A 15924-nucleotide genomic window follows, 5' to 3' on the forward strand; every position below is an offset into this window, starting at 1 on the left:
TAAGTTAGCATTAAATTTGTGTTAAAAAGGAGGCCCACCCCTGCTTTTGACGTTTTGATTCAAAACATAATAATAATTATGATAAGAATATTAGTCTTTAAATTTCTCAATTTTTTTTATTGCTTAATGACCTGGGTCTACAAAATTTGACAAAATACGAACTTTTAAATTCTTGTTTTCTATCAGAGCTTTCAAAACTAAAATCCGTGAAAATGTGAACGTCCTTTCCCTCGTCATTTCCAACATAGGAATGTGCCTTTCCAGCTTTCCTCTGGTTGTACATTCCTGCATTTATGGAGGATGGCAATTGGGACCACAAGGTAATTCAGTACCAACATTATTTTGCTGCAAAAGTGTTGTAAAGTAGAACTCGGTTAATCCGGATTCGGTTAATCCGGATCTTCGCCTAATCCGGATGAAACTGGAAGTACAAATGATTTGTAATCTTTTTCTTGAGAAACAGCTTCGGATTATCCGGATTATTTAATCCGGATCTTCGCCTATTCCGGACAAAAGTTGCGCTTTCTCTATCGCTTTATCCGGATTTTCCCGACAGTTTTGCCATTTTATGCTAAAACGTAACGTGGCTTATTGCGAGAAATTTCTTATCTATTGTTCCGTTAATGTGACGCAATAAATTATTGCGGATTTCTTCTTTTCATGAACAGTAATCCCTCCTAACGCAAAATTCGTGCGCAAATGCCCAAACTCGTACTGTAACTTGAAAAGATGTCGGTGGAATTTTCGGCGGTATGTCGGTGGTGTTTTTCCAATAGAAGACTTTGTTTAATTTTTGTGAGTTTTCCAAAGAAACTCGTCTTCCGTAACTGTTTTCAAAAGTTTTCAGTGACTACAGATTATTCCGACACGCATGTCTGAAGATATTTTTGCCAGTGTGTTTTTGCGTTAGACGCAGAGTCTACAAATACATTCGTTTTACATGCATACTGCATTTCAAAAGAATTCTATCGCTAATATGGTGATCGCGCGTCTCGGAATTGGCAGATGACCAGTGACCACACTAATGCGTTCAATTTCGGTGATTTTTTACCGATACCCTTCTATCTAGGTAACGTCAGGCTTGATAGAACCGTCATCGGTTAATCCGGATCTTCGCCTAATCCGGATGGAATCGCCGGTCAAATCGAATCCGGATTAACCGAGTTCTACTGTATTTCACTTCTAAACTTGCTTTGCGTCATTTATGGACGATTTAAAAATCTGGTGATGTGTAAAATTTACTTGAAAGCTAAAATTTGCTACAGAGTTGCGACAGTGAGTGACAATTCCAGGGTTATGCAAATTGTTGTATTTTAATGATGAAATGTGTTTTCGTATACCAATTTATCCATCACAGATATAGGCAGTGTTGTACGTTGACGCCGTCAATTTGACGGCGTCATTTGACGGCGTCAACTTTTTGTTGACGCTGAGGCTAGCGCCGTCAAATTATTTTTCAGTTGACGGAAGTGATAGCGCCGTCAACTATTTTGCCGATTTTAAGCGTTAAGCGCTAAGCGTCATTTTTTGTTTTCATGGAAAATCTCGTTTCACAATAAGAGTTTCACAATGTATTCTGGCCAGCGCGACTCATCCGAATTACCGGCTTTTGCGTTGGTTGGAATGGCTCCCTGGAATACATGCGGAAGAACTTCGCCAAATGGTGATCACCCATGTATTGAGAACGAGGGATCAGAGACAGAAAGCGAAAAATCCATGAATGGCATCGCGGACGTTGAATATAGCCTACTTTATTTCAAGAGCTCTATGCCCCTGAAAAGAGCGATGTTGGTGCAGTGGACCTCGTTAAAAGATTTATACATGCTAAACTATCACAGCACGCTTGGAACAGTGATACCTTTCCAACTAAACGTTTTCAACTTGTTTTTGAAATACAACACACCAATACCAACCAGCGCTGCTGTGGAACGCATGTTTTCACTTGGAAAGGACAATATGCGCAGGGGCGCCGGAAGCGCGGGGGGGGGAGCAGGGGGAGCGAATGCCCCCCTGCCCTCAAATTTCTGTGGATGGGGAGGGAAGAGGGGGCAATGGTGCCCTTTTAAGGTCATGTAAGCTACTGCACACTTTGCATTATAACAATTTATGCTATTCGCTATTAGCCTAATTATAATGTTCTATTTTTGCCTCAAAATAATATTCACGACACAAAATTCTCCATCACAGTAAGTTATATTACATCATTATAAAATAGCATTATGCCCTTCCGTGCCATTGTTCTTTGTATAGCGGACACTTGTATCATTACTCGACAATGAGCTGATAGATGAGCATTATCGCTATATCTTATCTTAAAACTTACAAAAAAGATTGGCCTTTCAGCAACAAAAGTGCCCTTTTTTCATACTCCTGCCCATCCAGTCAAAAATCGCTCCGGCGCCCCTGAATATGCGTTCCAAACGCAGCAGATTGTCAGACAAACGTTTTAAAATGCTTGTTTTTCTGCAAGGAAATAACTAATAGGCTGAGCAGCTAATTACAATACAGTCTCAAAACATAATACCTGCTCTTTATTTATAGCTATTGTTAGGCTGAACTTGGTTGAAATATTTCCGTTTTATGAGACGCTGGCAAAAAATAGCGCTAGAAATTAGCGCTGACGCTGTCAATTTCTTTAAGAGCTTACGCAGTCCTTTACGCCGTAAAGTTTTTAGGCAATTCGCGCTGACGCTGACGCCGTCAAATTATTTCAATGACGCGTACAACACTGGATATAGGTTACTTTGCGATCAGTGCTTTATGACGCAAACAGTGCCAGCGAAGCAGTGCCCTACAGAGACCGAGTAAAAAAGATTCCTGAAAAAAAGTGTTAAAACACAATTTTAGCAAAACTTTTGCTGCTAGTCTCAGCTTATGGAAAATTAAACAACAAACCTACTGTATTAATTTAAGCCTGAAACCCAAAATAAAACCTAACAAACCTCTTCAACCTATAAACCTTTTATGGCTGTAACTTAGCATTGGTAGTCCTTCAACGACACTGATGTCAGGAAATCTTTTAAACTTGTGATGAAAACTGCAACATTGTTCTTTTACTTTTCTTCCACTATCCGTTTTCTACCACTCTAACAGATTACTTAGTCTTTTTCTTTCATTGGTTCCTGGAGTTTGAAAACTTGAGGTAATTTTTTTCGGTATTGAGTTGAATTAGCTTACAAAAGGAAATTGAACATTAAACATAACAATAAGATCCCATTCATTTATTATTAATCCGGACAACCGTCCTAGCAAAACGTTTTTATCTTGTCAGGTATAGGCTAAGTACGCTACACCTTAATTGTTTACTCACGGCGTCGGAGTTTTCGCTGAACTATCCCAAAGTGGACCTAATCAGTCGTTGGATGGGAGATTCATGGTGTAGTTTACTAATCGTTAAAAATTGATTGAAATCACATATTAGCGATGGATTAGAGAAAGCCTAATTTTTACTTTAAGTAGAGTTATCCGTTCAGTAAAAACTGTCGAATATCCAAACGATGTTACTACTTCGTTAATTGGATGGGAGCCTTTTAGAGTTAGTGTTTGGTGCAATGTAGAAATTGTAGATCATAGGGATGCGAAACTACATCGGCTTTTGGCTTCTCCGCAACACTGAAAGGGTTACGTTTTTTATGATTTAGGCTACAAAATAGTATATTTTTTATTAGTTATATAAGAGGAGTGAATATGGTTTTAAAGAAATTTAAGGTTTTTAGCCTAGTTGAAAGCAAGCTAGTAGCCTACCAAAGCATAAAAAATGTAAAATTGCCAATTAACCCTTCTAATGTTACCAGAACAGTGAAGTCGCGCGTCCGGTAATTTACTGTCCCTAGATGCAATGTACCTCCTAAAAAAATTCAACCCAGTTGGGATTGGACGAAATTACATACAAACAACAGTTACCCTTTTCCAGCGTGCAACCTGTACGCGTTTTTTGGAGCTATGTTCGCGTTTGGACAGATCGGAAGTCTTACTGCCATTGCGCTACGCAGACGCGACGTCATAACGGCCGCGCACGGAAAATGCGAAGTCAGTGCATGTAAGATGACAGTCCATCTGATCACGATCTGGATGACTGCGTAAGTTCATAGAATTATCCTTGTTACTCACATGTGCGAATAATGATATTTCATAAGATCCTAATGCCAAGCCTCATGAAATAGAGTTAATCACGACAGTAGTGTTGAAAAGGGGACTCAGAGAGCACTTTTGAAGACAGGAACATTTTAGGGGCCAGGAATCTTTGTAAGGGACCATAGAACTACAACAAACACATTACGTCTTCGTTGGAGTCCTATTGTTTTTTTAGAATGGTTGTGTTTGAAGGGCCCTTGGCCTTTAATTGTTACCGGGCCTGAATTGTCTTATTAAAGGCAAGATACTTGAAGGCATGCCTGAAGCTTAGGTAGACACGAAGATTAGCTTCCTTAACTTCCAGTAGTGGATACGACAATAACATCAACGTAGCCTACGACTTAACTTGAACATAATGCCAACGGGATAATGTTGCTTGGATTAAAATCTGCACTTATGGTGTCCTTCTTCGTGTGAGCCTCCCGGGGCGAGGGTCTATCTTTTTGTTACCCCAGATTTATGATGTTCCAGGTTAACTTGTGCAGAAGCTCAACTGGATATCTGATAGAAGCGCAAGCCATCTCTTTTTAGAAAGTAAAGTGAAAACACTGGATTTAGGTTATATTAATGTGCTAGTCACGTAAACATGACGATTTCTTGTAAGGCTCGATGACACTGCCAACAAATTAGAACATGTTTAAGCGACTACCGTCTAATTGTGACACTTCTAGCATTCAGCCAGAGAGTTATTCCGTGCTTTGAACATTGTTTGGTATTTACAGAAGAAAAAAAAGGTATGGCTTGGGTGGGGTGGGAACCGAACACACGTCATAGAATTTACCACCACTGCTTTACCCTTGCGGCAAGCCGTGGACCACGAAACGTTGACTTAATTTACTTTATATTAAAAATGGTTTGTCTGCAACTTCTGATTGGTTGAAACGCTGTTCCTGTAACTTCTGATTGGTTTGATGTTTCATTGATTTTAGAAAACTTTTTCAGTTGAAGTCATATCATCAGGTATAGCCTACGCTACGCGGCTATAGTGTGAGTGTTTGAACGGGAAGAAATTTTTTTCGAAAGGCAATTACCAATTCATATGACATGCAGCCTAATGATGCAACTGCTTTGCTAAACTTTTTATTTAGATTTGTATTGGCAATCCTGCCTATCTTTGGAATCGGTAGATTCATGTTGGACGGAATCCTTATCAATTGCACCTTTAATTATATCGAAAATGACATCATGAACGTTATATACGTTGGACTGATTAACAGTTTTGGCATTATTGGTAAGACACAATATATATATGTTTTTCGTATCGTAATTTGTTATTGTTAGTTTGCTTTCGACAACCTATGTGTCTTACTTTAAACTCAGGTAGTGTTGGCAGAAAATGAAGTGTAACAATTCAAAATTGGCCAAGTTTACATCATTATGGTGTTGAGGCGATGAAGAATTGTTACACCATTATGGTGTTGAGATTATGAAGAATAGTTACACCAATATGGTATTGAGATTATAAAGAATTGTTACATCATGATGGTGTTGAGATTATGAAGAATTGTTACATCATGATGGTGTTGAGATTATGAAGAATTGTTACATCATGATGGTGTTGATACGATGAAGAATTGTTGCATCATGATGGTGTTGATACGATGAAGAATTGTTGCATCATCATGGTATTGATACGATGAGGAATTGTTGCATCATCATGGTGTTGAGACAATGTAGAATTGTTACATCATGATGGTGTTGAGACCATGAAGAATTGTTGCATCATGATGGTGTTGAGACGATGAAGAATTGTTGCATCATGATGCTGTTAAAACAATGAAGAATTGGTGCATCATGATGCTGTTGAGACGATGAAGAATTGTTACATCATTGTTGAAACGATGAAGAATTGTTACATCATCATGGTGTTGAGATGATGAAGAATTGTGACATCATGTTAGGACTGCTCTCCATTCAGTGGAACCTAGTGAATGGAATAATTCCCCGGCAACAAGACTTCAACAATCGGAAACTTCAATCTGCCAATCTCGGTAACCGGCCCTGCGTCAAGGCCTCTACAAGAATGCGAAACTACCAGGAATAACCCATCAAGGCTTTGTCAGTCCGAGGATATAGATTCAAAATAAAACCAAACCAAACTTCATGATGCTGTTAAAGCGATGAATAATTTTTACATCATCATGGTGTTGAGATGATGAAGAATTGTTACATCATGATGATGTTGAGACGATGAAGAATTGTTACATCATGATAATGTTGAAACGATAAAGAATTTTTCAAGGTTTTCGGAACGAACTTTTCAAGACCGGTATCTTAAAAAAGTACAAGATATGCCAGCTTTTGTTTTAACGGGAATCTGTTAACAAGGAGAATCCGATATAATTAAAGAAATTTTGAATGCCGTATTTGATGATTTATGACACTAATTATACAATTTCAAGAATTATAATGTATGTTTTCTGTAGCGCTACATTGTTTCCATCACACATATGCATTGCTCTCATCGCTTTACAAAGCAGACAGCGCAGCTTTGAAGAGGCGCAGCCGAGTACATTGCTACCTAAATCAATTTCTCTTCTGAGTTCCAGGCAAGAATAAAATTTAACACCACTTTTGAAAGCATTTGATATGACCCAACAGGGTATCGAACCAACATATACCAATTGAGAAACTGACACAAAGCTTTTGCTAATATCTTTTTGTAGCCTATTCGCGTTTTAATTTCTTTTGTAGTTCCAGTGTCAGTGATAATATATTGCAACCATAGCATTGTGATCGTAAACAAGCAAAGTGTCAATGAAATTGCCCGACTTTGTGAAAGCAAGGAAACTGATCGCCAAGCAAAAGAACGTGAGAAGAGACTTTTAAAAGCAGTGATTTGCAACGTTGCCTGCTTCGTTGCGGCTTGGACACCGTACTCGTTGATGTCGGTGATTACATTGGCTGGAGTGGTAAGTCACATTGAGTTACAACAGGTGAACACTGAACAATAATGTGGTGATGTTTTATTTATTGTCGTTCGACAACTGCTAAAGTCTTTTGGCGACAGGGCTCATTTTTAATTTTGTATCAGATTTAAAATAGCATCACATTATTATCTGACTTATCTGCACTACATTATGCAAGAACATAATCGGTTTAAAATTTTTGATATGACCCGATTTGGAATCGATCTACCAACACTGGGGCCTTATGCTAATCACTAGACTACTGAGCTGGTCCATGTAGATTGTAAGTCTTAGACAAATGTTTTAGGTTGATGGTAATGCAAATTTAATGCTAATCGCCTAGCTTTATCGACGCGTGCTTTCGTTGGTGCGCTGCTAGCAATATTTATCGGTCAAACCAGCAGACCAAAACCCGTTTGGGATTTGATCCGCGAGTGGCTCTAAAGTTTTTCCATCTCCAGTAGCGTGGGTGATGGGGTTCACGAGGCAATTTTGAACCCGAGATAATTTTAGAGGAACGGAACTTTTCCAAGGGGCCTAAAACCGTAAATTGATATGGGGCGAAAAAGGGGATAAAAGGGGCCTGAAAACTACTTGGTGTTCTTTGGATATAGTGCGCTTTTCTGAAAAGTGTCTTGATTTGGGTTTCGATGATCTCATTGGTACAGGGCCCAAAACATTCTATTAACGGCCCTGTATATCTCTCATAAATTAGAGGTTTGAACCTCAAAAGCAAACCAGTAGCAGATCCAGGCGCACTCAGTTACTTGCATCAAACAAAAAGAAAAAAACATGCGTTTTTTTCGGTGTTTGCAAAATATTTTTGCTCGCTTCAACGGGCAATATATTTGTGGGGTAGGATCATGTGTATCTCTCTAAAGTTGCAAAAAATGTAACAATTTAAAATAAAAATATTCTCAACTACATTAGGTTAACAATAAAGTTAAAAAATTTTGCCTATTCCATTGGTTATGTAGAGGCAGATATAAGGTCAATATAGGCCCATGAAGGTGGGGACACTTTGGAGTAATTTTGGAAATTTTACTACTGTAGCCTTACCAGTACTTAAAATTCACAAAAATCTGACAAATATTAGTTATCATATCATCATGAAACATAGCAAGCAGAAATAATACCTGTTTGGCAATAACAGTTAGTAGCTGATTCAAAAATACACAGGCATCTCATGTATCTTCCTCTGTTTATACTACAACTTAACTTAGCCTACCCACCTTCCCCTACATTCGTTATTAGGCTACTCATTGATTCTAAAATAGTTACAATCCGAGTAATATTGTTACACGAATTTGAAAAAAAACAAAACTGCATTTGTTGTTTTACATTTTTGTCCTAAACTAATGCTTTCCGAAACTCATGACTAGCTTCTAGTTTTATGGAACCAAATTTCTCATAAGTAACACCTTAGCCTGCTTGAATAGCTGTTTACATCTTGGTTTGTGTATTTTAGGTCTACAATTGAGTTTGTAGTATGAATATTTTTAGTAGAGAGAAGACAATTGAACACGTTTTTGAAATTATCTGAAATTTCTAAGTTCAAATTAGGTGCTTTTGAAATTGTGGATTTGTGTCAAGTCGCATCACAAATATCATGCAGGCTACATCATAAATCATTTCACTTACGGGTGTTTATAAACATGACTCATAAATTACATCCACAAAAATACAGCATTTACATCAACAAAGCTAAGTTCAAAGCTCACTTTTTATTGAAGATTGTGTCACTTAATTTGAAAATACATTTTTAGTCCGCCAGCGTCGAAACAATGCAAATGCAACAGCGAATTGAGAAACATGCGTAAACAAAGGGAATGTGAAGTAACCCACAGTCAGTAAATCTACATAAATTTAACGTTTACAAATGTTGAATCAATGTAAAAGGCCTGGATTGCTGACTGGGTCCTTACAGTGGCGTAGGAGCATATGCTGCCGCCCTGGCTTTCGTTGAAAATGCCGCCCTAAGTAGACTGCAACAAATTTTGAAATAGTTTTATGTTCAAGCAATCTTTTCAATAAAAATAATTACAAATGCCGCGTCTCAGAAGTTCTATATTGCTTGAGCAGTGCCGGTCTTAGGGTATTTCGGGTCCTGTGCGGAATGTGCTTTGCGGCCCCAATGACAATGATCCAATTCAGTAACGTAGCAAAGTATTTTGAAAGGGGAGGGGGGTTTTGACGGCCGACGGGCAAAGCCTGACGGCGTGCTCGCCGAAGGCGACACCCAGCGGTGTGGGGTCTGGGGGGCCTCCCTCAGAAATTTTGAAAAATTACTTTGAATTTGGTGCATTCTGAGCGCATGTTCAACAAAAATTTGGGTATGAATATTAACTGTAAAATGGTGCTGTCTGGTGGCATAGCAAAAAGATAAAATCCTGTTTTCTCTGGCATTTTTCGGAAATAAAGCTGAGTCTCCATGTTTTTTTGTTGCTAATTCCTAAAGCCGCAACTGACTTCAAGGATAACGGTACTTGCTTGTGAATCGAATTTTTTCCATTGGAAATGACAAAAATTACTGCATTTCCTGAGTAAATTGCGGGCCCTGTGCGATCGCACGGTTTGCACACCCCAAAGACCGGCACTGGCTTGAGAAAGAAGCCTCACTGTCTCAGCTTTAAGGCCAAAAATAAAAGACAAAGAATGGACAACAAATGTATTAGGCAAATAAAAGATCAATAGCCGCCTCAAAATTGAACTTTTCGAGCTTTCGCCTAAGCAAAATCAGCGATAATATCTTCAAAATCAAGTTTTTGAACGTAGTCTCTTTCTAAAGAAAGATTCGATATAGCTGATAGCCGATCATCATTCATGGTAGAACGTAAATACGACTTTATCATTTTGAGCTTTGAGAAACTCTTCTAGATTTATGACGTAATAAATGTTACTAAGAATTGAACAACAGACGGAGTACAGACTACAGCTATCCAACATCACGCAAGAAGCAACTCGAGCTTTTTAGCTGTTGTTCTATCCTTAAATTTTTAAGGTGTGCTAGCTGTCTCTTTGAAAATCATTTTCTTGTTTTACTTTTTATTTATTTTGGCATTACTTTATTTCACGTGCTGTGTGCACTGTGCAACCTCATTTTGCCGCCCCTTTGCAGCCTGCCGCCCCTGGCGCAGAGCCAGAACCGCCAGGTGGCTGCTACGCCACTGGGTCCTTATTGTTTGAAGCACAAAAAATATGCGTAAAGGCGACATCAGCAAGGCAGCGATTATGTTTCTGGCCAAAAAAAAATTAACTTTTGACTTCAAAGATAAAAATGATTATAACGAAGCTTCAAAGTTTGTCGTAAAAAATATTGCAGAGATACAATAAACAGAATCATTTTGTGCCAAATTGTGAGAAGACTTCCTAGATTCTTTCCAAACATTTGCATGATTGCAAATTATTTTCTATAACTTTATATTGCCAAAAAGTGGCTTCTTTGTTGAAACAACGTGGTACAATTCTAGAAAAAATGCTTCGGCCTACTACATTGAAGTAATGAAATGTTTTTTTGTGATTTTTCTGATGACGTTTTACAACATCCGAGAAGTAAAACATAATAATGATGAATTATTTTACAAAACCGTGGTTTGCAAGCGCTTCACAAAAAATCGGTGGGGAAAATTTACTATTAGACGTAAAAACTCTGTAAAAGAAAATTGTCGGTTTACGTATTTATGATGTTTTTTGCGCTGTTATCGAATTATAAACTGCCTGTATTGTCTACCTTTGTGGTTGCCGGCCAGCTTAGAGCAGCATGCAAACTACGCGTTTATGGTATTTGCATCGTGTTATGATTCTCGAAAATTTTTCACAAGGTCTTTATTTTTATCGTGATATTTTTGTGCCTTTTCTGTCCTAAACTTGAAGTCATTGTGCAGCACAATGCACATCGGTTTTTAGACTCAGTATTCACTGAAAATCTTTTGTGTGGTGCATCATTTCAAGTAAGTGTCTTCCCCTAAACTGGTACACAAACCGACCAGAACCACGTTGATTATGTATCTTACAGCCGTTGAGAACCCGTTATAGTATTGTGGAATTATTCGATGTCTGACTAAATTCATGCCAAAGTCGAGCAAATTCTGCTTTCGGGATCCTTGCCGTTATTTACGGTATTTTTTGTTGATAAGTTTAGGCAGCATTTTTCCAAGATAAATCAAGACATCGGTATTGTTCGTCACTTAGATTTAGTTTTCTCAGCATTATTTACTCATTCTTTGATCCACTAGTTTGTCCCACTTTTGGTATAATCGGATCGTTTATAAATGGCGGGTCTTCACAATAGCCGGCCTCTTATACATTGGCGCAACGTATTCAGATGTTGAATCAATGATCAAGAAAGCTGATGTGTTGTGTCTCTTATGTGACGCCTAGCTTTATGCCTCGTCTACATTACAAAATATTTTGTAATGTAGACGAGGCATTATCATTTTTATTTTGCGCTCTTTGGAACAACACACAGTGCACTGTGAAACAAAAATGCAGGACATGACAACAAGTAGGCGACATAAAGCAGGGAAGGGACATATAGCAATCGAGTTAGCTGCTACGTGTAAATGGAGCCATCTTATAATTTCGAGTGTATCTCACAATTACTGTTTGCAAAAACGCTATTTCTCCAGCTTCTCCCAAAAGCATTTGCAGTGATACATTTCCGCAATTGCAAGTTTTGTCAATGAGAGCATTTCCATAGAACATTTATTTCGAAACCAGGTTTTTCGTGTCTTTACCCAAGGGAAGATTTCTTATTGTAACGTTTTTTATTCGTCAATGAATATTATTTGCTTGAAACAACTGTTTTGAATAGTTTGTGGCCTACATAGCTTACTATTTTGATCGTGGATTGCTATTCTTCGTAGAGCTGATCACGCAAAAAAACATTTGCTATTATTGTTTCTAATTAACAGCTTTGTGATCACTGGCTTTTCTTTTGTAGCATAAGAAATAACGCGCTTTGTATTATTGAGATCAAACCAAACAAAGGAAAACAAGAGGATGTTTCTCTCTGCTCGCGCATATCGATGCACAAAGCAGTGAGCTTATGGCTTGTTATCGCAATCCATTTCACGCTTTGCTGGAAGTTAGCTGGAAATAGCAAAAATTCACCAAAATCTTGAATTTACAAGAAAATTACACAACTTTTAGCATCAAATTTAATATCATTAGATCCGCCTGGCAATTTTAAGAAAAGTCAAGAAAAACCAAGTGCATGGCGTTACTGTGCTTCAAGTAATCAAAGGAAATATGAGGGTGGGGCAAATCTGGCCTCCCTTTGAGGAGCAAAGTGTTAAAACTGTTCACGTCAACTTCTACAAAAATCTTAGTGATTTCGTATAGCTGTTCCAGACGGTTGTTCGCCTGGTCAAACGTCATGTAGAAACCGTTCGGGTCTACTGAATATTACGTCATGGAAATTCCTAAAACATGAGCCAAAATTGCACCATCGTCCGTAAGACCTGTGTCAAACCTGTTGAAACCGGTTTAAACATTGTGCCTTTGAGTTATCACAAATTTTTCTGATTCATTCTCGAAGTTGTTTGTTGGAAGTCGGTCGCACATTTAACTGGTTTATTTGGTGCTTGCTAGCTGGACAAATTCTCCGTCTTTTATCCAAGTAATCTGTATCGTAGTGACAGTTTTTAGAGGTGCAAGGCGTTGCATTTCGATTTCGATAGCCGCGGGATAATTTTACAGGAATACACTTTAAGAATAGACGTTTCAAGGAGTGTTTCCTTTCGGTCACTATATGCAGACAAACGGATTCGGGAACTTTATGTTACAATTTTCCCACGAAGAGATTATGGTTTACCGCTGTGACCAATAGCCTAAGATCAAATAGCCTACAGAGTAAGTGTGTCAAACAAAAAGCTTTGTTGAAGCAAAAACCATACACAAAATAATCAAAACAGGGTAAAAGTTATCCAATTGTGTATTGTAATCAGTTCTTACATGGATTGTGCTAACTAGCCTATAATTTTCTCAGTCTATTCCAAGTCTTGTTGCGACAATAGCTGTTTGTCTCGCCAAAGCATCCACAGCTTCAACTGCGGTGGTGTACGCAATAATGCATCCAAGTGTCAAAAAAGAATGGCACACCTGGCTTTTACCGCTCATTAGATGCCAACAACGGAGGAAGTATGTAGCCTACAGTGTCTGTTTATTTTTAGCATAGCCTAAATGTTATAAATCATAAGTTCTGAGTGTAGGACAGGTTAAATCTGCAAGCACTTTGAGGATTTGATTAGGGCTGTAGATCATGGGGATGCGAAACTACATCCACAACACTAGAAGGGTTATATTCTTTCTGATTTACACAATAATGCATTTTTTTTATGGGTAATATAAGAGGAGTGAAGTTTTAGTAGGTGTAGCCTACTTTAATTTTTTGAGTTGAAAGCAAGCCAGTAGCAAAGTGCAAAAAATATCAAATTGTCAATTGACTCTTCTAATGTTGCGAATCCCGTAATCTACTGTTCCTAGGTTTGATGAGTGGATAACAATATAACTTTAATAAATTTTGATGTACAGTAGTTTTTCATGGAAAATTTTTGGACTAACGCTAATGTAATAGGTTTATGGCAATTCCGCTAAAAAATTGAAAAACACATGGCAGCCCTTTTGTGCAACGAACCCACCCACCACTGTGTAGAAAACGTTTCTAATTTATTCTGTAGTTCAAATAATGTACATTTCACAGTCCAATTATTTTGTGTTCGAATATTTATGTATGGACATCCATTTCACGACGTTTTTATAAAGTTTTTTTTTCTAAGCTTTAGAACTCGCTACGGAGGGAATCGAAGTATGGATGGTGCAAAAAGAACAAACAGACAAGGCCAAATTTACTCGGCTAAACGTATTGAGCAATCAAAGAAGAAATACAACGTGGTATCATCACTACCTTTAATTAGCAAGAGAAAAGTTCAATTTGAGCTTAAACCTATTGGTTGTGAAGAAAAGGCATAGTCAAGTTGACAAAATCTTTTTGCGAGCTTATTTCTGGTTGCATATTCGTGATCTGGTCATCTTTATAAGCCAAGTGAAGTTTCCGCTTGTTGTTAAAATGTTATTACCGTACCTATAGTCTATACCAGGGCTACTCAACTGGCAGACCTCGGTCCGAATCCGGACCATCCGGGTGTTGATGGTGGACCTTGAGCTTTTGAAAGAATAGCTTCATTGCCACGTTTTAGGGCTTCATTAAACAGATTTCTACTGGGAGGAAGCAATTTTTACTGTGATTATCCTAGTTGCTGGGAGGGGCTTCGACTCCCAGACTCCCCAACATTTTCTCAGAAATCCAATTTGAGTTACATTTTAGGCCTACCTAAAAAGTGGTTTAGTACAAATAGTTTAACTTTTGTGGTTGCGTGTGAAATAACTTATTCACCGGACCGCTAAAAATATTCAACTTGTCAAACTGGACCTTTGTTAAGATTAGTTGAGTAACCCTGGTCTGTAGCCTACTATCTCAATTCCCATTGTCACAATCAATATGCATGTCCCCGTGGCAGGCTGCATTTTTGTCCTTGTTGTATTTTCAGACGTTTAATATAAAATAAACAATAATAATTGTAGCGATAGCCAACCAAGTGAGAAAACCATTTACCTCTTGTTACTTACTGATTCATTGTATAAAAGCAACGCAATATATAGTAAGAAAGAAACGCAAAACAATCAACTAAGGAACGTGGTACAGAACGCTCAATTGATTACACGCGCAGTGCGGTGGTAATCAATTTCAACGTCTGTACCAGAAAACGCTGAACTGTGATTATGTAGTGACGCTGGTCACGAGTTACATATTTTCAACGTAAATAAAATGACGACTATAACACCTCCCCCGATAATTTTTATACACAAAGAAAAATATGAACAAGACACCGAATTAAACAATTACTCTCAAAGTCCGTAACGGGCCGGAGGTCTGCGGCGACGGCTCGACCTTCGTGGGTTGTGTGGCCCGAATTCCGGCACAGTCGGTGTGTCGTCCGAATCCGTTCGAGCTGAGGTGGAGACAGCGGAGAAGTCGACTGTTGGTGCAGGAGTTTCTCCCGGCTCCTGGTCCTCCGATGATGCATAGCGAGGTTGCAGTTGGTCCATATGGCGCCTCCACGTCGGACCATGTGGCAGCAGACGTACCAGGAAGATTCGGCTACCCTGTCGCTTAATCACCTCGGCTGGAACCCAACGAGGATCCTGGCTCCGTCGTGGAGTAAATGATAGCGCGTAACAGGGATCTCCCGGTTTGAAATGTCGTTTTGTAACTTCAGAGGCGTTCGTGTTGTGAGGGTTTTGTCGGGGTACCACTTGAGACGGTGTGGGGAGAAGCGTGTCGATCTTGGTTCGAATCTGACGATTGTTGAGTAATTGGCTTGGAGAGTAGCCACTCGGAGTGGGCGTGCGTCGATACTGCTGTAGGAATTCCAAGACTGCTTGTTTCGGGGGCAGGGAAGATTTGCGAAGTGCTTGCTTGAACGTACGTACGAGGCGCTCCGCCGCTCCATTGGTTTCCGGATGGTAAGGGGCACCCGTGATGTGTACCATACCCCTCTCCTTACAGAAAGTTTGGAATTCTGTGGATTTAAAAGTAGTAGCATTATCGGTAACTATAGTATGGGGATAGCCGAAATGAGCAAAATCTTCTTCTAGCAGGTTGATAGTAGCTGTTGACGATAAGGAAGTAGTAGCATGAATACAAAGGTATTTAGAAAAAGCATCAATGCTGAGTAACCAATGGTAACCCATGAATTCTACCGCATGATCTATGTGTAAGCGACTCCACGGTGCTTCTGGAACCGTCCATGATTGGACCTGGGTTTTAGATTGCGGTTGATATTCGCCACAGGTACTGCACTTGTGACAAAGTTCCGCT

General features: G+C 38.9%; 1 protein-coding gene across 1 annotated transcript; it reads left to right on the forward strand.

Annotated features, from left to right (window-relative positions):
- The first annotated feature begins 250 nt into the window (after window positions 1-250).
- Window positions 251-7088, forward strand: LOC145771797 (rhodopsin-like). Its single transcript, XM_082583528.1, has 4 exons — window positions 251-320; window positions 3914-4079; window positions 5223-5365; window positions 6829-7088. The coding sequence occupies exons 1-4, from the start codon at window positions 251-253 to the stop codon at window positions 7086-7088; spliced, it is 639 nt and encodes a 212-aa protein (XP_082439654.1).
- The last annotated feature ends 8836 nt before the right edge of the window (window positions 7089-15924 follow it).

Source organism: Aplidium turbinatum, chromosome 6 (genome assembly GCF_918807975.1).
Source record: "Aplidium turbinatum chromosome 6, kaAplTurb1.1, whole genome shotgun sequence".
NCBI lineage: Eukaryota > Metazoa > Chordata > Ascidiacea > Aplousobranchia > Polyclinidae > Aplidium > Aplidium turbinatum.